The following is a 24,361-nucleotide window of genomic DNA, read 5'->3' on the forward strand; positions in this document are numbered from 1 at the left end:
GTGCCTACCATGTATAAGACCCCCCTGGGTTTGATCCCCAGAACAGGGGGAAGAAAAAAAAAAAAAAAGCTAATCCTGTGCCTTTGTGCCTTTAGTCAAACCCACCATAATGAGAATTCTCTGTTCCATGATACTTAGCACATATGTGATGGGAATCCTGGCTGAAGCTACAGCAGACATATCTGGCAAACTGGGGGCTCCCAAATATACTCTACAACTTTGCATGGAAATGACTAATAAGATTGCTAAGTAAAATGTAAGATGCTCAATTAAATGTGAATTTTAGATAAATGATGAATAAAAAAAAAAAGTTTAGTTTTTCAGTGCTGTGGATTGAACCCAGGGCCTCACCTGGTTGCCTGGCAACCCTCTACTTCTGAACTACATTTCCAGCCCAGAGTTTCTTGCATTCCTCTTTGCCAAATCTGACAACTCTAAACTGGAAAGAAAGAAAGGAAAACAAAACAAAAACAAAAACAGTGGGATGTGCATTATTACTACTATTGAATACACAAACTAGTGAGGACAGGGAACCAGGGACAGGGACATCAAAGAATCCTTTGCAGGGTATTGTGGAAAGCTGAAGATTCACAGTGAAGTTTTCTTTATTTTTTTTTTTTATGTTGAAGTTTTCATGAAATTTTTATTTAGTTATATACATATGGGCTGGGGATATAGCTCAGTTGGTAGAGTGCTTGCCTCACATAAACAAGGCCCTGGGTTCAATCCCCAGCACCACACACACACACACACACACACACACACACACACCAAAAAAAAAGTATAGTTATATACATAAGCAGACAGCAGATATAAAAGCAAGGAATAGAAGGACTGGGGATGTAGCTCAGTGGTAGACAACATGCTTAATAAATGTAAGATGCTGTGTTCAATCTCCAGCACCAAGAAAAGAAACAAAAACAAAAACAAAAATAAGGAATACCTCAGATTTCTGTGCGTTAGTTAGAACTACCTACCTAAGGTGCTATAAATGATACACTGTATTTTTAAAAAAATTTCTGTAGTTGTAGATAGACAGAATGCCTTTATTTTGTTTATTTTTATGCTCTGCCACTGAGCTACAGTCCCAGCCCTAATTTTATTTTTTTATGTTCTTGAACTGGGGATTGAATCCAAGAATGCTTTACCACGGGGCTACATCCTCAGTTCTTTTAATTTTTATTTTTTTTATTTTGAGAGAGGGACTTGGTAACTTGGTAAGTTGCAGAGGCTGCCTCAAACTTCAGCTCTCCTGCCTTAGCCTCCCAAAATGCTGGGATTATAGGTGTGTGCTATAAAGCCCAGTGGTACACTCTAATATTTAAGGTCACATTGGGTGTTTTGCTTCACATTCTTTTGGAAAATAGTTGTCTTTGGATGGGAGATGGTCTATTTTGTATCTGTAGAAATAAAATCTGGAGCTGGGCACAATGGCACATGCCTATAATTCCAGTGGTTTGGGAGCTTAAAGCAGAAAGTTTCCAAGTTCAAGGCCAGCCTCAGCAATTTAGTGACACCCTGAGTCAAAGTAGAAAATAAAAGGCTGGGGTTGTGGCTCAATGGTACAGCACTTGCATAGCATGTGTGAGGCACTGGGTTCCATCCCCAGCATCACATTTAAAAAAAAAAACAAAAAACCTAAATAAACAAAATAAAGCTGTTGTGCCCCTTTACAACTAATATATATATTTTTTAAAAAATAGAAAATAAAAAGGACTAGGGATGTGGCTCAGTGGTTAAGCACCTCTGGGTTTAATCCCTGGTATCAAAAAAAAAAAAAAAAAAAGAAGAAGAAGAAGAAGAAAGAAACCCAGAAGGTTTTTTTTTTTTATAGATCAAGTTTATAGCAATAAATGTATGAACCTTATAGGCTGAAATAATTTTTAGTTGCCACAAATAAAGAGGATGAACAAGAACCATACTTATTTTCTTAATGTTATAACTAAAACTATACAGTATAAACTTGAGTTAACTAGTTAAATGTGAACAACCTCTCTAACCTAAACTGGGCAATTGCAGGATAAACACCACTTTGAAGACTGCATTTTCCCATCTGGTTCTCTAACCATCATGCAAACTAGGAAATATCCAAATACTTTATACCATTGTATGTGTAGTCTCCACACATACTGTAATTCTGAAAATGGAATTACATTAGTATATTTACACATACTTAACTACATTAAAAAAGATTTGGGTAATTTTATCTGTATACTTTATGGGTCACCACATGGAGTTGGCAGAGTTGGTATCAATTTTGTTCATCAAAGTTGCTTGTAGAAAGTGGCAGAGTTTGAGTCGGGCTTCTAGGGTGAGCCAGCTATTAAAAAAAAAAAAATTATAATGTGAATTATATTCCTGTAGCCCAACACAACTCTTCTTCCTCATTAACAAAACCCTGTTTTATTGTTGTTTTGTTTGTTTGTTGTTGTTTTTGCAGGGCAGCATTACATCCAAATTCTAAAAACCAGTCTTTCCCAGCTTTTTGATATAACCATAAAAGTTCCTGGATAAGGCCTCTTCAAAGTGATGAGAATAGCTTAGTATACCTTTCTGATCTGGGCCTTTCACCTTCTCTTGCCTGAAATGTGGACATGAGACTCTAGCCATTCTGAAACACAAGGATAAAAAACACACATTGGGCTGGGGATATAGCTTAGTTGGAAGAATGCTTGCCTTGCAAGCCTAAGGCCCTGGGTTCAATCCCCAGCACCACAAACAAACAAACAAACAAACACCAAAACACACACATTAAGGACTGAAGAGCAGGGATAACATGATGAATCTGCTGTATTAAGTGTGGACTTCCTACTTCCCAAAAGAATACTAAGAAAAACAAACCCTTATCTGATTAAGCCACTGTGATCAAATTATTGTTACTGGTAGTCAAAAGCAAAACATAACTGATAGCGTTGCTTCAGAGTTAAAGGAAAAAGGAATCTAAGGGCTGGGTAGGAAAAGTCATTCTATGTTTTACAGTAATATTTATGAGGCATCTGCCTACTAAGTGGATTTTTGGTAGCACTACATATGGCATAGGTCTTATCTGTGATTTTATTGTTGTTGCCTAATATATGAGTTTATTATTATTATATATTTTTGTTTCCATAGTTCCCAACATATTGTATTAGTTATTGGGTAAGGCAGAGGCATGAAGCATCCCATAACTAAACAGAGAAAGGAAGGGGTTAAGTCCTTTTCCCTTTGCCCCTTCCCCTCATAATGTATTTTTTTTTTTATTTTTGAAAAATTATTTTATTTGTTCTTTTTAGATATACAGAATAGAGTATATTTTGACACATTATACATACATGAAGTATAACTTAATTTTAATATTTTTCAGTAACAGGGATTGAACCCAGGGGCACTTAACTACTGAGCTACATCCCCAGCCCTTTATTATTTTTATATTTATCTATCTATTTATTTATTTATTTTTTGGTGGTGCTGGGGATTGAACCTAGGGCCTTGTGCATGCAAGGCAAGCATTCTACCAACTGAGCTATATCCCCAGGCCCTATTATTTTTTATTTTGAGACAGGGTCTCACTGAGTTGCTTAGGGCCTTGCTAAGTTGCTAAGGCTGGCTTTGAACTTGTGATCCTCCTGTCCCACCTCCCCTCATAATTTTTGTTTTTGGTACCAAGGATTGAACTCAGGGGTACTCAACTACTGAGCCACATCCCCAGCCCTATTTTGTATTTTATTTAGAGGCAGGGTCTCACTGAGTTGCTTAGGGCCTCACTAAGTTGTTGAGGCTGGCTTTGAACTTATGATCCACTGCCTCAGCCTCCCGAGCTGCTGGGATTATAGTGGTGTGCCACTGCAGCTGGCTTTCCCTCATAATTTTTGAATGCTGTGATACGGGGTAGACCCCTACTGGATGCTCCACATGGAGAAGGGAATGTGGGCCACATCTCCAATGAAGGCCATGGAGTGCCCAGAAGAACTAAGTTGATTAGCAAGAGGTAAACCAATTGCTAGTTTTGCTCGTATTAAAAATAACAGCATGGGGGGCTGAGGCAGGAGGATCATGAGTTCAAAGCCAGCCTCAGGAAAAAGTGAGGCCCTAAGCAACCTTGTCTCTAAATAAAATACAAAATAGGGCTGTGGATGTGGCTCAGTGGTGGAGTATCCCTGAGTTCAATCCCTGGTACCCAAAAAACAAAACAAACTTACAACTGGGCACAGTGGTGCACATCTGTAATCTCAGTGACTTGAGAGGCTAAGGTAGGAGGATTGCAAGTTCCAGGCCAGCTTGAGCAACTTAGCAAGGACCTAAGCAACTTAACAAGACCCTGTCTCAAAATAAAAAAATAAAAAGGGATGGGGGTTGTAGCTCATTGGTAAAAACGTCCCTGGGTTCAATACCCAGTACCAAAAACCAAAACAACAAAAAACAACTTACAAATGTCTAGATTTTGTATCTCATCTGATAATTGAAATATTTACAAAGTTTATTTTTACCAAAGAGATACAATTCATTATGATAAAGTATTACAGAATAAACTTTGTTTTATAACAATTGTCCCACAAAAGACACTGATTCTTTTTCTGTGTATGTGGTACTTGAAATCAAAACCAGGGCCTCATGCGTACAGTCAAGCACTTTACCAATGAGCTATATTCCCAGCCAAGGTACTGATTTTTTTAAAAAATATTTATTCTTAAGTTTTATGTGGTGCTGAGGATCGAACCCAGTGCCTCATGCATGCTAGGCAAGCACTCTATCACTGAGCCACAACCCCAGCCCAAGGCACTGATTTTTTTGTTTGTTTTTATTTTGGTGTGTGGGTCATACATATAGCTGACAAGGATGAAAACTGTCAAACCCTTATCTGTCAATCCTGCATGGTATGACTCCCATCTACATCTCCATTCTTGTCTTTTCCCAATTTTTCAGACTCTTTCCATGTGTTGTAGTCACAGTGGATAGTTTTTAGTTCCTTGGATAGGACATGATCCTGTCACCCATGGGACCCATATACATGCAATTCTCTGAGCCCGGACCTTTCTCCTTTCTGACATTCATGGTAAGCCCACCCCTTCCTGGTTAATACTTCTGCATCCTTCAACTCTCACCTCAAGCATCATCACTTCCTAAGGAATCCTTCCTAAATCATCCATACTAGATCAGGTTCTTCTACTGGTTCCCACGGAACAAAGATCCTTTCTTTCATGACATTTACTGTTGTACACAATTATATAAATATGGAATTATTTGATTAATGTCTATTTTTTTCTCACTAGCCTGAAAACTCCAAGACAGCGCGAGTCTGCGTCTGCTTTTGCTTATCCTATCACCCCAGTACTCCAGTACAGTGCTTGGCTTATAGAAAGTACCTGATACTTAGTAAAGAGCTGGTATAACCAGGCATTCATTGACAGAGTAGAAAATAAACCTGGCTACATCTCCCAGAATCTTTTTTCTTTTCATCCTCAAAGAATTTTATGCAGCTTAAATTTTAAAATGCTTAGCAAAGCATAAGATACCACAACAATTATCATTACTTTAGGGTTGGGGATATACCTTAGTGGTATAGCACTTGCCTAGCATGCTCAAGGTCCTGGGTTATATTCCTAGTATTGCAAAAAAGAAAAAGAAAGAAAGAAAAGAAAAAGAAATGTAAAAATGGTTCTTTAGGGACTGGGGATATGGCTCAGTGGTAGAGCACTTGCCTAGCATGTGTGAGGCACTGGGTTCAATTCTCAGCCCCTCATATAAATAAATAAGTTAAAATAAAGGTCCATCAACACCTTAAAAATTTTTTTTAAATAAAAAACAGAGGTCCATCAACAACTAAAAATATATATATGTTAAAAAATTGTTGGGCTCAGCGGTATAGCGCTCACTTAGCATGTGTGAGGCCTGGGTTCGATCTGCAGCACCACATAAAAATAAATAAATGAAGATACTGTGTCCAACTACAACTAAAAAATAAATATTAAAAAAAATAAAAATAAAAAGGGTACTTATATATTGTGATTATAAATGAATTATAATTATGATTATGATTATTAGTGCTGGGGATTGAACCCAGGGCCTCATGCATGCTAGGGAAGCAGTCTACCACTGAGCATAGTATATCCCCAGCTGTTTGTTATTTTTTTCCTTAAAGGCTTACCTGAAACTTTCTCCTCAATGCACGGGTCATCACTGGGGTCAGTCCAGTTCCTGTTTCCATATTTTCTTTATTGGTTAGAGGAGTTCCACCTGGGCTTCTACAAAGGTATTGAAAATATTAGGAGCTGTGCTTTACATACATTTTTCAAATGGATTTAGAAAGCATAAAGAATGCATTACCTCTCTACATCAACTTTTCTAAGCAGTTTCCGCAGATCTATCTGGCTTTTACCAGGAGTACTGATAAAATAAAGATATAAAACGTTAGAACTTGACAGATTTTATCACTTTTCCTAAAGCAAAGAAGAAATTTTTATAGGCAACCTAGAAAGGAGTTCTATTTACTACATTAAAAAACAGCAATAGAGCTGGACATAGTGGCATGCTCCTGTAAACCCAACCGCTCAGGAAATTGAGGCTGGAGGATCACCAAATTTGAGGTCAGCCTCAGCAACTTAGTGAGACTCTGTCTCAAAACAAAAAAGAAAAATGATTGGGAATGTGTCTGAGTGGTTAAACACCCCTTGATTCAGTTCTCATTACGAAAAAACAACAAAAAACAGCAGTAGAGTCACACGCCTGTAATCCCAGCCACTTGGGAAGCTAAAACAGGAAGTTAAGGACATACTGGATAATGTAAAGAGCAGCAAGGTCCTGGATTCAATCCCAAGTACCATAAAACAAAACAAAACAAAACAAAACAGCAGTATATGCTAATGACAGTGTAAGGTGATAACATGTAGCCATTTTAATAAGTAACACTTTTTTGGGGGTGAGGATAGGGGGCGGGTGGCAGGTACTGAGATTTGAACCCAGATACTCATACATACTATTCAAGAGCTCTATCACTGAGCTATAGCCCCACTTCCCAGTAATACTTCTTGACCCAGTAACTACATCTGTAAGAATCCATCCTAGGGAAAAATTCAACTATGCATACAAGTTATGGACAAAAATGTTCACTGAAGAATTAGAGAAATTAGAAAGCATAGTCAGAAGTGGTGATGCACACTTATAATACCTTATACTTGGGAGGTTGAGGCAGAAAGATTACAAGTTCAAGGCCAGCCTAGGCAATTTAGCAAGATCCTATCTCAAAGGGGAAAAAAGTAAAAAGGAGTAGGGAAGTAGCTAAATAATAAAGTGCTTGCCTTACATGCATGAGGCCCTGGGTTCAATCCCCAGTACTGGCCAAAACCAAAACCAAACCAAAACAAAACAAAATAACCTCACAGGGCTGAGGTTGTGGCTCAGTGGTAGAGTGCTTGCCTAGCATGTGTGAGGCACTGGGTTCTATTCTCAGCACCACATATAAATTAATAAATAAAAATAAAGGTCCATTAACAACCAAAAATATTTAAAAAAAAATAACCTCACAAACAACCTAAATGTCTTTAAACAAAGTTTTATGTATGAAATTTACATATAATGAACTACATAGTTTGAAGAAGTCAAAATGATATTTTAATATTATTTTTATTATTATTTGATTATTTTTTTTTTTTTTTGTGGTACTGGGGATTGAACCCAGGGCCTTGCACATGCAAGGCAAGTACTCTATCACTGAGCTATATCCCTAGACCTTAAGCTACTTTTTAATAATATGACATCTTAAATGGGAAAAGCTGTAACTATATCTATAATATGATTATATTCAGTACACATACACATCCCTTTTTTGGGGGGCGGGGTACGGGGGCACTTAACCACTGAATCAAACCTCCAGCCTCCCCTCAATCCCCTCCCCTTTTTTAAAAAAATTCTGAGACAGGGGCCTCCTGTAATTGAATAGGGCCTCCCTAAATTGTTGGTGCTGGTCTCAAATTTGCAATTCTGTCTCAGACTCCTGAGTTACTAGGATTACAGGTGTGGGTCTCCTGTTTTCTTGATTCTAGATATGCTAATTTTTATATTTTATTATTTCTGAAATCAGTTTGTTTTAAAATTTCTTGATAGTTTTTCTGGGGATGGAACCTAGAACTTCACACATACTATACAAGTGCTTTACAACTAGCTACTTCCCCAACTCCCCAAATCTGTCATTAAATTAATGATATATCTTGTAATGGTATCTTGAAATGGAGGCAATAGAGTAGTGTATATCCAGAAAAAAAGACAAAAAAAAAAAAAAGGGACTTGGGTTGTGGCTCAGTGGTAGAGCACTTGTCTTAAATGTGTGAGGCACTAGGTTTGATTCTCAGCACCATATATAAATAAAAAATAAAAGTTTGTCAGCAACTAAAATGAATAAAATAAATAAAATTTATGGGGCTGGGGTTATGGCTCAGCGGTAGAGCGCTTGCCTCGCACATGCAAGATCCTGGATTTGATCCTCAGCACCACATATAAATAAACAGTTATTGTGTTCAACTACAACTACAAAAAAAAAAAAAAAAAAAAATTAAAAATAAATAAATAAAGGCAAAAAAAGCAGGGGCTAGAATGATAAAACGGTATATTAGCATGTTAACAGCAACTATCTCCAATGATAGGATCATTAATAAGACAGGAGTTGAAAGACTCAAAGTGAGGTTTTTCCTGTGGTACAGTGCTTGCCTAGCATATGTGAGGCACTGGGTTCAATTATCAGCATCACATATAAACAAATAAATAAATAAATAAAAGGTCCATCAACAACTAAAAAATATTTTTAAAAAATCACTTTTAAGCCAAGAGTGGTGGCACATGCCTGTAATCCAGTGACTCAGGAAGCTGGGGCAGGAGGATTGTGAATTCAAGACCAGCCTTAGCCATTTACTGAGGCCCTCAGCAACTTAGCAAGACCCTGTCTCAGAATAAAAAAGAAGGGTTGAAGATGTGGCTCCGTGGTAAAGTGTCCCCTAGGTTTAATCCCCAGTACCTGCCTCCCCCACAAAAAAAAAAAAAAAAAAAAAAAAAATCACTTTTAAGTAGCCATAGAGTATAATGCTGTGTATGTAGTTCCTTACATTAGAACATTTGTAACTCGAGTTGATAATGCTTTGGAGTTCGGTTTCAGGGTAACACGCTGCAAGTCAGAGACAGTAACCAGTGGATTCCGTGCCTTTGGTGATGGTACAAGCTTTAATCATAAAATGAGACATTATTAAATACATATTTTCAAATGTAATTCAAAATGTAAACATGCTTAAACACCATTTATCTAAGTGCCAAGACATACCCACTTCTCTACTCTATTTTTATTCCAAAGCTTCAAAGTATGTCTTTACCTCTTCAGATTAATGGTTGGTGATAAAACTGTCTAATTAAATAAATTTGAGATCTATACATTTTGTTTAGGATTCAAATCTACTAAAACAGCACATATTTAATTTGGAATAACTTCTACAGATAGGGCACATGATTACTTTCCATACAGGGACAACCAGGTTGAAAGGAGAAAGACCATGTATATGGTCAACGCTACTTTACCTTCTTCCTTTCATCAATATTCTGTGTCTTCTTTAATTTCACAGTCAGAAGATCTTTAACTGTTATCTGCAAAGGTCCATCTTTTTTTAATGGTCCAGTCTTTAAATACATGAAGATAGAATTTAAATTAGAATCAGAATATCTAGTGAAATGTAAATTCAAATCCAGATTTCAAAGATTCAGAGTTAAGCCCAGCACTGTGGTACACGTTTTTACTTCCGGAGACTCCAAAGGCTAAGGCAGAAGGATTGCAATTTGAGGCAAACCCCAGCAACTTAGCAGGGCCCTAAACAACTTAGGGAGACCCTGTCTCAAAATAAAATAAATAAATAAATCAAAAGGGCTGAGGATGTAGCTCAGTATCAAAAAGAAAAAAAAAACAATTAAAAGTTACCTCTCATTTACCCTAGGAACCTATCAAATTCTTTCCACGTAAGCAAGAATGATCCTATTTTCAGTACTTAAGGATGCTAATTTGAAAAATATTCATAGAAGTGTAAGGCATTAGCCAGATGTGGTGGTATACACCTATAATCCCAGCTTTTCTGGAGGCTGAGACAGCAGGATCACAAGTTTGAGATCACTCTTGGCAACTTGGTGAGAAATTGTCTCAAAATAAAATAATTTTTAAAAAGGGCTGGGGCTGAGGCTGGGGTTGTGACTCAGTGCTGGCCTAGCACCTGTGAGGCACTGGGTTTGATCCTCAGCACCACATAAAAATAAATAAATAACATAAAAGTATTGAGTCCATCTACAACTAAAAAAAAAATATTGGAAAAAAAATTCATTAGCTGGCATGATGGTGGGTAGTCCCAGCTACTCAAAAGGTTTGAGGCAAAATTGCTTGAGTCCATAAGTTCAAGACCAGTTTGGTCAACACAGTAAGACCCAGTCTCCAAAACAAATAAACTATTTAACATAGTGAAGATATGGAGTCAGAACAACTATAACCTTCGGTTTAAGCATTTAGCTCAGCCTTAAAAGGCCACGGAGGCTTTACTCCTATATTACCTGCTGACCAAAACTCACCATGACTAGATTATTTCCTACCTGAAGTGCTTGAGTGAGGCCAGATTTTCTGAGCAGCAAAGGTGCTAGTGGGGGTGGTGGAGGAAGCAGAGGAGGAGGTGGAGGAGGAGGAGGTGGAGGTGGAGGTGGAGGAGGATGGCTGGCCAGCTGTGGTAGTGTGGAAGGAGGTACAGCTGGGGATTCCTCCAAGGTGATTACATCACTGGCAGGCTCCTTTGTAAGTTTACCACTCCTGTAACATGTTTGACCACAGCTTGGACAAGAATTTTCTGAGACAATCTGGAAGAAGACGTTACATTTTGCAAATGAATAATACGTTAATTTGATTCTTGTGGCAGAAAGTCATTAAAATAATAGCTAATAAATAACGAATGCTTTCTCAATGTACCATGCAGTTTATAATATTTTCTCAATTGTCATAACTTTCTTCATTTCACTTCTTCATTCATTTTGTATGTGATATTTGCTAGGCACTGAGTATGGTGGGAGCCCTGTCTGTGACCTCGCAGACAGACATTAAACGTTCACAGACACACTTGAAACCATACAAAATAACACTTAAAGGAAGAACAATGAAGTGTGCTCTGAGATTGAACAGCTAGTCTTGGAGAATGATAATTAGTCACCAAAGAATGAATTAAGACTTTCCAGATGGAGGGAGATGATGGGGGGAGTTCATCCCAGAGAGGAAAATACTTAATCAGAAGAATATAGTACATTCAAAGTACTGGTAAATAGGGTAAAAGGCGCTGAGCATGGTGGCGCACGCCTGTAATCCCAGAGGCTCAGGAGGCTGAGGCAGGTGGATCGCGAGTGCAAAGCCAGCCTCAGCAACCATGAGGCGCTAAGCAACTCAGTGATACCCTGTCTTTAAAATAAAACACAAAAAAGGACTGGGGAAGGGCTGTGGCTGTGGCTTAGAGATAGAGCGTTTGCCCAGCACGTGCAAGGCCCTGGGTTCGACCCTCAGTACCACATAAAAAATAAATAAAATAAAGGTATTGTGTCCAACTACAACTAAAAAACAAATATTTTTAAAAAAGAAAAATGGCTGGGGATGTAGCTCAGTGGTTGAGTGCCCCGAGTTCAATCCCCAGTACTCGCCCCCCCCCCGCAAAAAAAAAAAAAAGGTGATAAAAGGCTGGAATATGACTGTTTTGGGTTGAATTATGGACCAAAATTCATGTGGAGGTCTTAAAATCTAGTACTATAAAATGTGATTTATTTGGAGATATGGCTTTCAAAGAGATGGTGGTAGGAATGGGAAAGATATTGAACAATCATAACTTTCTTATGTTCATATATGGACACACAAACCACTGTAACTCCACCTCATGTACAGCTGTAAAAATGGGAAGTTATGTTCCGTGTATGTATGATATGTCAAAATACACTCTACCATCGTGTATAACTAAAAGGACAAATAAAAAATTAAAAAAAAAGAGGTAGTGAAATTAAAAATGAGACATTTAGGGTGAATCTTAATCCTATGTAACAGTTATTCCTAGGACAAAAGGAAATGACACCTGAAATGTACTCAGACAGGAAAGATCATGTGAGAACACAGTGAAAGGCAGTCATCTGTAAGACAACAGAGGTTCTTCGGAAGAAAACCTTGCTGACCCCTTGATCTCATACTTCTTGCTTCCAGAACTGTGAGAAAACAAATTTCTGTTGTATAAACGATCTGTGGTATCTTATTATGCCAACCCTAGCAAATAACAAATAACAATGACCCTATTAAGTAAGGTGATATATTAATTTTTTGTGGCTACTATAAATTATCACAAACTTGGTGGCTTAAAACAATCAAACTCTATTTTCTCACAATGCTGCAGGCTGGAAGTCTGAAATCAAAAGGGTCAACTGAGCTGTGCTCCCTCTCAAGGCTCTAAAGAACCCCTTCCTTGCCTTTTCCAGTTAAAGGCAGCTGTCAATATTCTTTGGCTTGTCACAGCAATACTCCAATCTCTTGTTTCTATGGTCACCTGCTTGTCTCTGTGTGAATTCTCTTGTGTATCTCTCTTTCAAGGACAGTTATCATTAGATTTAGGGTCCACCCAGATAATTCAGGAATGTCTCATCTTAAAATCCTTTTTCCCAAATAAGGTAATATTTATAGGTTCTGGGAATTAGGACCTGAACATTATCTTTTTGGAGGTCATCATCCACTTAGCTCCCTACAAATTGTATGATTCCAATGTTACAGATGAGGAAACTTTGCCTTTCCCTCCTTTGGCTAGTTCACCTTGAGGTGTAAATTCTGGGGAGCAGAGGTGGAATCCCAGAAGCTTCTTTCCAGATCAACGAGCACAATGTTGAATCACTGAGAACAGAGGTGTCACTTAGGGGGATTTGGAATGGATATTTATAGTTTATTTTTTTCTGCATGCATCAGTCAGGAAATTCAAAACCACTCTTGAGTATTTATAAGAGAGATTTGGGGTGTAGCTTAGTGATAGAGAGCTTGCTTAGCATGCACAAGACCCTGGTTTAGGTCCTAGCACCACAGTGGAAAAAAAAAAATTAAAAGGTCTGAACCACTTCACATCCTAGTCACCAGCAGCAAACTGCTCTGATATAAAATCAGGAAGTTATAAAATCAGAAGAATTCAAAACAACAAAGTTACTTCTAGAACCAAAAGCTCAATTGGTCAATTAATTTTATTTTATGTTTTAGAAATTCTTTTCTACGTTTGTTGTTAAATAGGGGTTACATACACAGAGCACAAAACTCAGAAGATGCAAGAGTATACAGTGAAAAAGAAAGGCCTTTCCTATCTTTGACTCAGCTACCAAATTGTCCCTCTACAAAAACAAACACCACTACCAATTTCTTTTTTTTTTTTCTTTTGGGTTCGGAGGATTGAACTCAGGGGCACTCAAATACTGAGCCACACCCCCAGCCCTATTTTGTATTTTATTTAGAGACAGGGTCTCACTGAGTTGCTTAGCACCTCGCTTTTTTGCTGAGGCTGGCTTTCAATTCATGATCATCCTGCCTCAGCCTCCTGAGCTTTTGGGATTATAGGTGTGTGCAACTGCACTCAGCACCCATTTCTTGTATAATGGGGTGGAATAATTCTCTGTTTGCTCCTTCACTTTTTCTGGGACCTGAGAGACTTTACAATATAGACCATCTCAGTGATCCCTGACCATGGAGCTTTGTAGCTAAAAATCAGAGTAAGGGAGACAGGTTCTACAGGGGCTTTCTTTAGGCTGCTTGGGTGTTTCAAGGGAAGCTTCTACTCCTGCCAAAGAGCCCTTTAGGGTCTCCAAGTTCTGATAAACTGTTATTCCTCCCAATCCTTCCAGAGTGGGAAGGAAACTCCGCTCTTGCAAGCCTCACAATACTACCTGATCCTTTGTTTTTCTACATCCTGCTCATACCTTATCTTAAACTTCAGATTCTCTTAATTTGAGTATATAATTTGTTTTCTACTAGGTCAAAAGCAGGGCCTAACACATGCTAGGCTAGCACTCTACAATTGAGTTATATCCCAGCTCAAAACAGTCTTTACATACATGTATAGATATGTAAGTATGTATATAATTCATATATATATATATATATATATATATATATATATATATATATATGCTTCCATGTATAATTAGACATATATTTTATAAGGACATTTTGATTAATTTTAACTTTTTTCCTTATTTATTTTTTGAGATGGTGGTCACAGTATGTTGCCCAGGCTGCCCTTGAACTTTTAAGCTCAAGCTGCCCGGGCCTCCCTAGCAGCTGGGACTGTAGGTATTTGCTACCATGCCCCACCAAAAAAGTATATATATTTTAATCATTCATGGAAGCATCCTATAAACACTGTTTTGCATATACTTCTACATTTATTTTAATGTTGTATTCTTTGTGTATATGGGGAGGGGGACACTTGGGATTGAACTTGGGGGTCATACATGCTAGAAAAGTGCTCTGCCATTAAGCTACATTCCCAATTATAATGCCATATTCTTTTTTCTCCCACACAATAATGGGAATTGAACTCAGAAGCACTCTGCTACTGAGTAACATCCCCAGTCCATCTTTTAATTTTATATTTTGAGACAGGGTTTTTCTTAATTGCTTTGGGGTCACTAAGTTGCTGAGGCTGGCCTCAAACTTGTGATCCTTCTGCCTCAGCTTCCTGAGTAGCTGGGAGTACAGGTGTGCATCAACACATCCCCTACCGTTTTGTTTTTTGTGTTTGTTTTGCACATTTGATAGGGTAAAAATGTTACGCACTGAAGTTTAGTTTGCATTTATGTTTTGTGTGTGTGGCAGAGACTGCAAAATGCCTCCCAATATACATTTTTGTCTTCTTCCTTAGTAATAGTACCCCATTAGGCATTTTGTGCCTGATATTTGAGATAATCATAGATCTCATAGTCAGAACATTTTTCATATTAGAATAGTCTGTTCATAAAGACTAAAATCATAAAGACATAAAATCCCTCCTTACCTAATTCCGAATTTGTCTTTTATTTGATAATACCAACCTTCAATGTTTCTTGGAGCTTGCATAATTCATTCTGCAAAATGCAAAATTGTTGTTTTAGACTGTAAAGTTCTCGGTGGCAGATTCGGGATGGAAAGATGGTATCTTTCAATACTTCTAAACCCTGAAATTCATAAGTAAAGAATCCTGAATCTTATGAGCAATATAATAAAGAGGGGAAAAAAGGAAACAGAAAGTTGTTTAATATATGTCATACAGAAGCAAAGGCAATCATGATCCCCATAAACTCATCTTATTTGAGCTTCATCTGAGTGTTGAGCTGACCTAAGCACATACCCATATGAATACAAACACCAAATGTGTTGAAAACAGGTATGTCAAACCCATACCTGGGCTACACAGTTCTGGCACCAGCTGTATATAGACCACACACTATTTTTCCAAAGCTTTATTGCATCTTTGATGTTGGGAAGTTTGAAGTTCCAAAATGGTCTTAGCCAGTTTCTACTATGGGGAATGGGTACATCTGTTGAAGAAATAATCACTCTGCAAGAAAAACAAAATCAAACAAACAAATAAAAATAAAAGTTAAGTTGGAATAATAGCCTCTAATTAAACAAGAAACTGGTTTTATTTATTTTTTATCATATATATATATATATATATATTTTTAGCACTGGGAATTGAACCCAGGGATTCCTGACTAATAAGTATGCAATCTACCACTGAGCTACATACCCAGCCTTAATAAGCAGGTTTTATAATGTGACTCAGGAGGAGGGACTTTCTACAGCCAAACTTTTCAGTAAATTCTAGAATTTAGGGATTCACTCATTCACTACATTTTTATTAAATATTTACTATATTATAGTCACTGGAGATTCAGTAATGGACAGTATAGATTAAAAATTCCGGGCTGGGGTTGTAGCTCAGCAGTAGAGCGCTCGCCTATCATGTATGAGGCCTTGGGTTTGATCCTCAGCACCACATAAAAATAAATTAAATTAAATAAAGGTATTGTGTCCAACTACACCTAAAAAATAAATATTAAAACCCCACAAACAAATAAACAAAATCCCTATGCTGTCATGGAGTTTATGTGTCATGGGAGAAGAAAGGTAAAAATAAATAAGCAACTAAACAAATAAATAATAAATATATATAAGGAGACAAAATAAAGCAAAAGGGGAAAATGTGAAATGATGGGTGGGGTTTGAGGTAGAAAAGTCAGTGATAATCTTAGTGAGAAGGAGACTTGGGGGAAAAAATGAAGTCAGGAAGCTAGCAATCAAATATTTGAGAGAAGAGCAATCTAGAGAAAGTCAAAAGTAAGTGCAAAGGCCCTGAAGTAGAAGCTCACCTGAAGTGTTCAAGGAATAGCAAGGAGGCCAGAATGACCAGGGTAGATAGACTGAGAGGGAAGGGATTGGGAAATAAGGTCAGAGTCAGATCACATAAGCATTGTGAGTCATATAACAGATTTTAATTTTTACTCTGAGAAAGTAAGACATTGGAGAGTTTTCTTTCATGTTTTATGCTTTTAGTGTTGTATCTAAAACATAATTCCAAAACCCAAGGTATATTTTAGTATTTTTCCTTCTTTTTTTTGGGGGGGGGGTACTGGGGATTGACTCCAGGGGTCTTGCTAAGTTGTTTAGGGTCACACTAAATTTCTGAGGCTGGACTTGAACTTAGGATCCTCTTGACTCAGCTGCCGAGTTTCTGGGATTACAGGCATGCGCCACTGCACCCAGCTATTTTAGTAAAATTTTAATGGAATAAACAAGTTCAAGTTAGCAATACAGATAAAATTTTTGTTACAAAATAAAAATTTTTCAGATTCAAAATGCAAAAAGATACATTTGACTCTGTTGACAGTAATACTTAATCAGCTTAGTTATATGCATTTAAAAAATTATAAATCTGAAGCAGGGTGCAGTGGCCCACACCTGTAATCCCAGCAGCTCTAGAGGCAGAGGCAGGAGGATCGTGAGATCAAAGCCATCCTCAGCAATGGTGAGGCACTAAGCAACTCAGTGAGATTCTGTCTATAAATAAATATGAAATAGGGCTGAGATGTGGCTCAGTGGTTGAGAGCACCTGAGTTCATTCCCTGGGACCAAAAACAACAAAAAAAGTTGAACATTTTATATAACAAGTGAAAAAGAATTCTCTAAGCACATATACATATGAAAAAATAAACCGACTGGAGAAAGCTCTTACTTTCATTGGAGACTTTAAAACAGAGAAGCAATATGACATGCATGATTTTAACAGGCCCAAGCCAGCCTCTGCATTGAACATGCATTGCAGAAGGGACAAGAGCAAAAATAGAGAAATCAGTTAGGAGATTTACAATATTCAGGAGACATGGAAAAGAGTCAAACATGGTATCACTGCAGTTATTACTTTATGAAGGTCTGCTTTCAAAAATCTTCTATAAAGAAAGGTATAGGACTGGCAGTGTAACCTCAGTGGTAGAATGTGTGCATATGCAAGGCCCTGGGATCAATTCCCAGCAGTACCAAAAATAAAATAAAAGAGAGTCACAACAAGAAAGAGTATAACTTATAATGTATAAGTTACTGTGAAAAACAGTACCCTACAATTCCTAAAACTCATATTATTTTTTTTTTAAGAGGACATGAGTTCCAGAAAACAAATGATCAAACTTTAGCAAAACTAAGATATAGATTCTTGTCCTATGGCCCCCTTTCATCACTTAGTTCACTTGGAAAAGAGAATATAGTTACCGTGCATTTGGACACAATTTCTTCTGATTCTCATTTCACTTGAAAGTGAGAACTGTGGTTGTCATGCAAAATTCAGATGTCCAGTTAAAATTTAATTTAATTTCAGATGAAGCATGAATAATTTAATAAAAGTAAATTCTAAATGTTACATGGGACACACTTTTGCCAAAAATTATTCACTGTTCAGCTGAAATACAAATGACTTCATATTCTATATTTTTGTTTGTTAAATCTGGTACCTGTACCTTAAACTGATCAGATGTCTCTTAATATTTTTTCTGTTCCACATTATGTCTTACCTTTCTGGTGAGGGTAGTGGAGGGGGAGGTGTAGGTAGCTTGGACTGGGAGTGAGAGGCTTCTTTTTTCTTAAATAATCTTTTGGCTTTGGCTTTTAGCTTTCTTCTTCGTTGTTTGAACTTGGGCATAATTTCTGCAGAGAAATTTTTAAAAACATTTTTTATTGAAGAATAACACATACATATAGAAAGCACACCAACCTTAAGTATGTACTTCAATGAATTACCGTTACAGCAAACCTTACACACTCTTGAATCTGTTATCAGGATCCTCGGCTCGAGGCCTGACTTGATCCAATAATCCAGGTCTGGCCACTTGTCCCTAAAACCAAACAGAAAAGGTAAAGGTGAAAAGCACGAAAGAACTTTAATTAGTGTAACTGTAGTAGCTACAGATTATTTTCTTTCTTTTTTTTCCTACCTCTTGGTTAATAAATCATAGCTGGGACTGGTGGTACAAACCTGTAATTCCATCTCTGCTGGAGGCTGAGACAGAAAGATTTCAAGTTTGAGGCCAGCATGGGGAATTTAGCAAGACTGTGTCTCAAAATAAAATAAAAATTGCTGGGGATGTAGCCTGGTAGAAAAGTACTTGCCCACCATGTGTGAGCCTCTGAATTCAATCCCCAGCACTGGGGGATAAAAAAGGAAAAAAGAAAGGCTGCATCTGGAGAGACTTTGACTTTGGCATTATATTGTTTTCTACATTTATTTTACTTATGTTGCTTTGTGTACCTTTTCTTTATAACAGAGAAAATGGCTATAATTGAATTGAGGTTAAACATTGAAAGAATATAAGTTTCTTTATCAGCAACGTTTACTGCACATCCACTATGATCATAGGCAGAGTTGGTTGTGTGAGGAGAAAACACTGTTAACTGAATGTCCCTTTATTTTTTAGCACCCTCACATACATATTCTCAGTCAATCTTCACTATCCTGCAAAGTATCCCTGACAAAGAGGATTTTTATTCCCATTTTATACAGGAATAAACTGATGATTGGAAAGATTAGATGATATGCCCAAGGTTAATTGAATAAAGTATAAAGTCTGGATCTGTAAGTCTTCAAAGACCATGTTTTTTCTAGCAGCCTATGGTATAATAGTAGCTTATAATGAAATAACAATTATCCCAAATCTAAAAGTGTTTAAAAACAATTTATTCTGAAGCATTTAAAATATCACCTAGCACACTTATATTTTAATCCATATTCTTTACTTAAGAATTAAGTCTGAGCAAGTTTGATCTGAGGCTCCAGAGGGCCTTTGCTGGTTTTAGTTGTTGTTACCTGAGGAACAAAGATGTTTTATTCAAGTAGCAGAAAGGAAAACTGTCTGAAGGCCTGGGCCTCTTTCCCTTCAAACTTACATTTGAATAGGAACAATAAGCCTTTAAAATACACATTCATTCCACTTCTGTTCACTCAGTAACCTTTCAGCACTTGGTATGCAGCTCTACACTTGCTCAGCTCTCAGATTCCACTGGCTAAAGAACCTCCTCCCACCCTGCTGTGGATTATAAAAACCAAGATGTGCTTTGGTTGCAACAGCTTTGGACTTACAGAGGCTATCCCTAATGACAAAGAGTGATGTATCAACAGCTCTCTAGAAGTGGCTGGATTAATTGTCAGGCTCCAAATTAACAGAATGCTTTTCTTAATTGTTCTTAGAGGCTTGAGGGGAAAAACAAAACAAAACAAAACATAGTTGGCTGGCTTCTTATTTATTTATTTACATATTTTTGCAGTAGTAGGCTTGAACGTGGGGAGCTCTACCACTGAGAGCTACATCTCTAGCCCTTTTCATTCTTTTTTTTGTGATGGAGGTGGGTACTGGGGATTGAACTCAGGGGCACTCAACCACTGAGTCACATCCCCAGCCCTATTTTGTATTTTATTTAGAGACAGGGTCTCACTGAGTTGCTATTGCTGAGGCTGGCTTTGCCTCCTGAGCTGCTGGGATTATAGGTGTGGGCCACTGTGCCCAGCTCTCCAGCCCTTTGAAAAAATTTTTATTTTGAGACAGGGTCTCCTTAAGTTTTTGAGGTTGGTCTTGAATTTCAGATCCTGCTGCCTCAGGCTCCCAAGTTGCTGGGATTACTGGCATGTGTCACCATGACTGGTGACTTCACCTTTTTATTTTTTATTTTTGTGTTGCTGGGGATTGAACCCAGGACCTTGTGCATGCGAGTCAAACACTCTACCAACTAAGCTATATTCCCAGCCCTATTATATCACTTTTTTTCCCTGTTGAAATAATAAAAGAAGACTTAGCAGCGATTAATAAATAAAAGGGATTTTTTTTTAAATTCAAAATAAAGCACAGATCCGGGCTGGGGATTGAATCCACAGCTTTGAGCATGCTAGGCAAGAGGTCTACCACTGAACCATATCCCAGGTATACAAAGATATTTTGAATGAAGAAGATACTTAGGAGATCCTCCCAGAAAGTAGTAATTTTGTGTTTGGGGGAGAAAAAACGGTTAAATCTCATCAAATCCATGTGCAGTGCCATTTATGGAGAAATTTCATGGGAAACTATCACAGTCCACTGTTGGGATCCCCAGAATCTGAGATTTCCATGGCACCTTTCATTTCCTTGGATTCTATCTGCCTCTCCATAGCCCTTCCCCATTGCTTTACCTTTATGTTTTGTTAGGGATCAAAAAGGATAGAACCAGCCTCTTGTCCTTTTTTCCTATATTACCAATACTTAAATTATGAAAATAGACTTAAAATTTTTCTTCCCCTGGTGGTGGTGCTGGGGAATCAAACCCAGAGTCTTGCCCATACTACATCCCAGTCCTGAAAACAGACTTTAGAAAGGAACTGGACTTTCTAGCTATACTTGGTGGATTGATTTTGACAAAGATTCTGTGCTTGATCAGGCTCCTGAAGCTTCTTCTAAACCCGTCTTTGTACTTACAAAATTTGGTTTTAGCTTTTAGCAAAAAACTCTGCCAAATCAGTTTAGCAAGAACTACCACCCTCACCCCCCCAAAACAACAAAACATTATAAGGTTCCTCATCTTCCTCCATTACTTAGGTTTCTCTGATCACCCTGGTCTGTCTAGCATGAATCTTACTTAATCTGTTTAGGTAGAATCCCCCTTACCTCTTAGTAATTTTCCATCCATTGACTTTGTTCTTTGCCCATAAATTATATTTGCCTATATTATATTTGGAGTTGAGCCCAATCTCTCTCTCCTCACTCAAAATCCCACCCAGTGGGGGGAATCCCACTGCAGTGGTCCCTATACCTATTGCAATGGTCCTGAAAAAAGTCTTCCTCAGTGTGTTTTATAACAAGTATAACTTTAAGTTTTCTTTCTTTAACAATTCTAGGGACTGGGGGTATTACTCAGTAGTAGGGTGCTTGCTTAGCATGTGGAAGGTCATAGGTTTGATCCTTAGTAACATACACACATAATGTGTGTGTGTGTATACATATATATATATATATACACACACACACATATAATGTCATATATATATTAATATATTATATATAAATTATATATGATGGATATAGAAAATGACAAACCCCAAATAGTGTGGCCTGGGGAGAGGGAGTGAAAAAGAAGGCAATACATTGATCCTTTCCCAATACATTCTTTCCCAGTAACAAGACAGGCCTTGGGGAGGAGATATCTATCAAATCTGGAAGGACAGTCTGTGGGAAGAGGTCAAAAACATTGATCCTTCCCCAAACAAATCCATTTCCAGATGCTGACCACTGACCCCAGACCCTCCATCTGGCCCAGTAAAGACAAATCCAGAATACTGACCACTGCCCCCAGAACTGCCCCCGCCATTTCGCCCAGTAAAACAGACCCTAAATTCCTGAGTTAAGTCAATTCTCAGTGTGACCTATGTAAGTATGGACTCCCTCTTTGGCCAGTGGCTCATTTTCCACCAGGAAAGTAGGCCCATTAGAGGTGTGACTCCATTACCGAATAAAGGCTTTTGCTGATCTGTAAAGTTTGTGACTGGCTCGGTCCTTTTGTGCCAACATTATATATATAAATTCCTTAGCACATCTTTCAAAGCTGTTCACAACTTAGTGCTCTGCAGCCTCATTTCTTCTAGTGACAACTAGTTTGTACTTAGGTTTATTAAATACCAAATACTGTCTATAATATAACCAGTCTTTCCCCTTGTTTGGGGTATCCTTTTCTAAGTCATCTTAAACCTAATTTTCAAAACTTTTGTTACTTTTATCTTATAGACATTAGTTGAGTGTTGAAAATTCATCAGGTAGCCAGGCACGGTGGCACATACCTATAATCTTAGCAACTCAGGAGGTTGAGGCAGGAAGATTACCAGTTCAAACCCAGCCTCAGCAACTTTGCAAAGCCCTAAGCAACTTAGTGAGAACCTGTTTCTAAAAAAAATTAAATAAATAAAAAGGACTGAGGATGTGACTCAATGGTAAAGCACACCTAAATTAAATCTCCATTACCAAACAATTAAAAATTAAAACAAAATCCATCAGATATTCTGCTAGGTGCTGTCATACAATCATGTGTAAGACCAAAATAGTTTCTGTTCTTATAAATTTATAGTGGTTGAAATGTTATTGCTTTTGTGCTTTTATAGCACTGTATTATTATCTTTAAATTTTTTTTAGTTGTAGTTGGACACGATACCTTTATTTAATTTATTTATTTGTATGTGGTGATGAAGATTGAGCCCAGCACCTTGCGTATGCTAGGCAAGCTCTCTACTGCTGAGCCACAACCCCAGCCCTATAAGACTTTATATACACCTTTACAATCTTCTCTAGCTGTTGGCAGGCAATGCTGCTCCTGTTAAAATTCCATCAGGTGATATGAAAAGTTCTTTGGTCATGAAGCATGTCCAAGGTTGTGGCAGCAACGGAAATCACAGTTACATTTCATTACCATGTTCTTATTTTTATGGAGGCCTCTTATCCCTCATTAATGGTCTTCAGACGATTTAGTTTCTATTACCAGTTCGATTAGTTCATCTTGAAAACCACAGCACTATTTTTGACACTTACTGATATTGATTTTACGTTTTATGTTATGTAGCATTGCTTTTTAAATTTCTGTCTGGTTTCTCGAGAGGGATCGCAGGACTCTAAAGTCTCCTTCAGCACGGTATTTGGCATATAGCAATAAGCGCACACTTAAAATTGACACAGAATGTTCGATAGCATTAAGAGTGTATCAAGGGGCCCGGCGCAGTGTCTTATTCCTGTAACCTCAGCCGCTAGGGTCGGGGAGGTAGGAGAATCGCGAGTTCAAAGCCAGCGCTAAGCAATTCAGTGAGACCATGTCTCTAATAAAATACAAAATAGGGCTGGGGATGTGGTTCAGTGGTCGAGTGCCCCTGAGTTCAATCCCTGGTACCCCCTCGCCCCGCCAAAATAAAAAATAAGAGTGTGTCAAGGACCATTGGAATACTCTTAGCCAAGAAATATACCTTCTCAAACTTTAATGTATATAGGAATCACGGGAGTGATCGTGGATCTTATTGCAATTCATATTCTAACTCAGAAAGTATGGGTGGAGCCCTTTGCGTTTCTAATAAGGGGCCAAATCATGTCAATTTCGCTGGTCCGTGAACCCGTTTTGAGTAGCAAAGATATAAAGGAACGAGCAACAGGAAGTCAGATGCTTCATTCCAAAACATATTTTTCAGAGTGTTAATAGAAGTACCGCTCGGATGGAGCCAAGCCGAGAACCTCTTCCCAAGCCGCAAATCTCCCTTTTTCTGCTTCTCCCTTCCTACTCCAGCCAGTCCCCTCCTCCTTTACCCATAAAAACACAAGCAGCAACAGGTCCAATCACGGAAGATCCGAGCCCAGGTAACACAGAAAGAATTGTCCCTGCACTTACTAGTCTAAGAGCCTGGGGATTAGATGGAGTCCGGGCAGAGGCTTCTTCCACGCCATAAAGAAAAATTCAAAATTAAATCCTCGTCACGGAGGGACCAATCGTAGACGTGGCTTCCCCACGATTCGCTTTCCAGGTAGCGTAGGAACACAGCCTGGCTTATGATTGGCTGAGATAGAATTACTCTCCGACCAATCGGGCATGAGGCGCTTTTAGTATGAATAAGGAGAAGGCGGGAGAGGAAAGAGGGTGTGTCGCGTCCCCTATGCTGTCGGTGGAAGCTTCTGTGTAATTGGTTGGTTCTTCTTGTGATTTCACCAATCGAAAGCTCTTCTCTGCTGAGCCCTAACTATGAAATTGAAAGTAGAGAGATAGGGTAGCCAATGGAAAAAAATATATATGCTGCAGCCAATCCTCCTGCGG

At 38.1% G+C, this 24,361-nt stretch overlaps 1 protein-coding gene across 1 annotated transcript; it reads right to left on the minus strand.

The window, feature by feature from the left end:
• Positions 1 to 2,123: 2,123 nt before the first annotated feature.
• On the minus strand, positions 2,124 to 24,028 carry Prr11 (proline rich 11). Its single transcript, XM_027950350.2, has 11 exons — positions 23,942 to 24,028; positions 18,305 to 18,399; positions 18,079 to 18,211; positions 15,416 to 15,572; positions 15,067 to 15,189; positions 10,585 to 10,842; positions 9,535 to 9,633; positions 9,072 to 9,184; positions 6,304 to 6,363; positions 6,125 to 6,221; positions 2,124 to 2,320 (listed from the first exon to the last, which is right to left on the minus strand). The coding sequence occupies exons 3-11, from the start codon at positions 18,204 to 18,206 to the stop codon at positions 2,252 to 2,254; spliced, it is 1,104 nt and encodes a 367-aa protein (XP_027806151.1). The 5' UTR covers positions 18,207 to 18,211; positions 18,305 to 18,399; positions 23,942 to 24,028; the 3' UTR covers positions 2,124 to 2,251.
• Between the last annotated feature and the right edge of the window lie 333 nt (positions 24,029 to 24,361).

Source organism: Marmota flaviventris, chromosome 17 (assembly GCF_047511675.1).
Source record: "Marmota flaviventris isolate mMarFla1 chromosome 17, mMarFla1.hap1, whole genome shotgun sequence".
NCBI classification, from domain to species: Eukaryota; Metazoa; Chordata; class Mammalia; order Rodentia; family Sciuridae; genus Marmota; species Marmota flaviventris.

What these genes read in the sequence shown, in the direction of transcription:
- Prr11 (XM_027950350.2), bottom strand. Translation starts at nt 18,206, where the DNA reads ATGCCCAAGTTCAAACAACGAAGAAGAAAGCTAAAAGCCAAAGCCAAA. An exon ending in CGAGTTACAAATGTTCTAAT is followed by an intron (nt 6,364 to 9,071) that starts GTAAGGAACTAC and finishes TTATTTTATCAG; the next exon opens with TACTCCTGGTAAAAGCCAGA. An exon ending in CATTGAGGAGAAAGTTTCAG is followed by an intron (nt 2,321 to 6,124) that starts GTAAGCCTTTAA and finishes TTTTTTTAATAG; the next exon opens with CTGGCTCACCCTAGAAGCCC.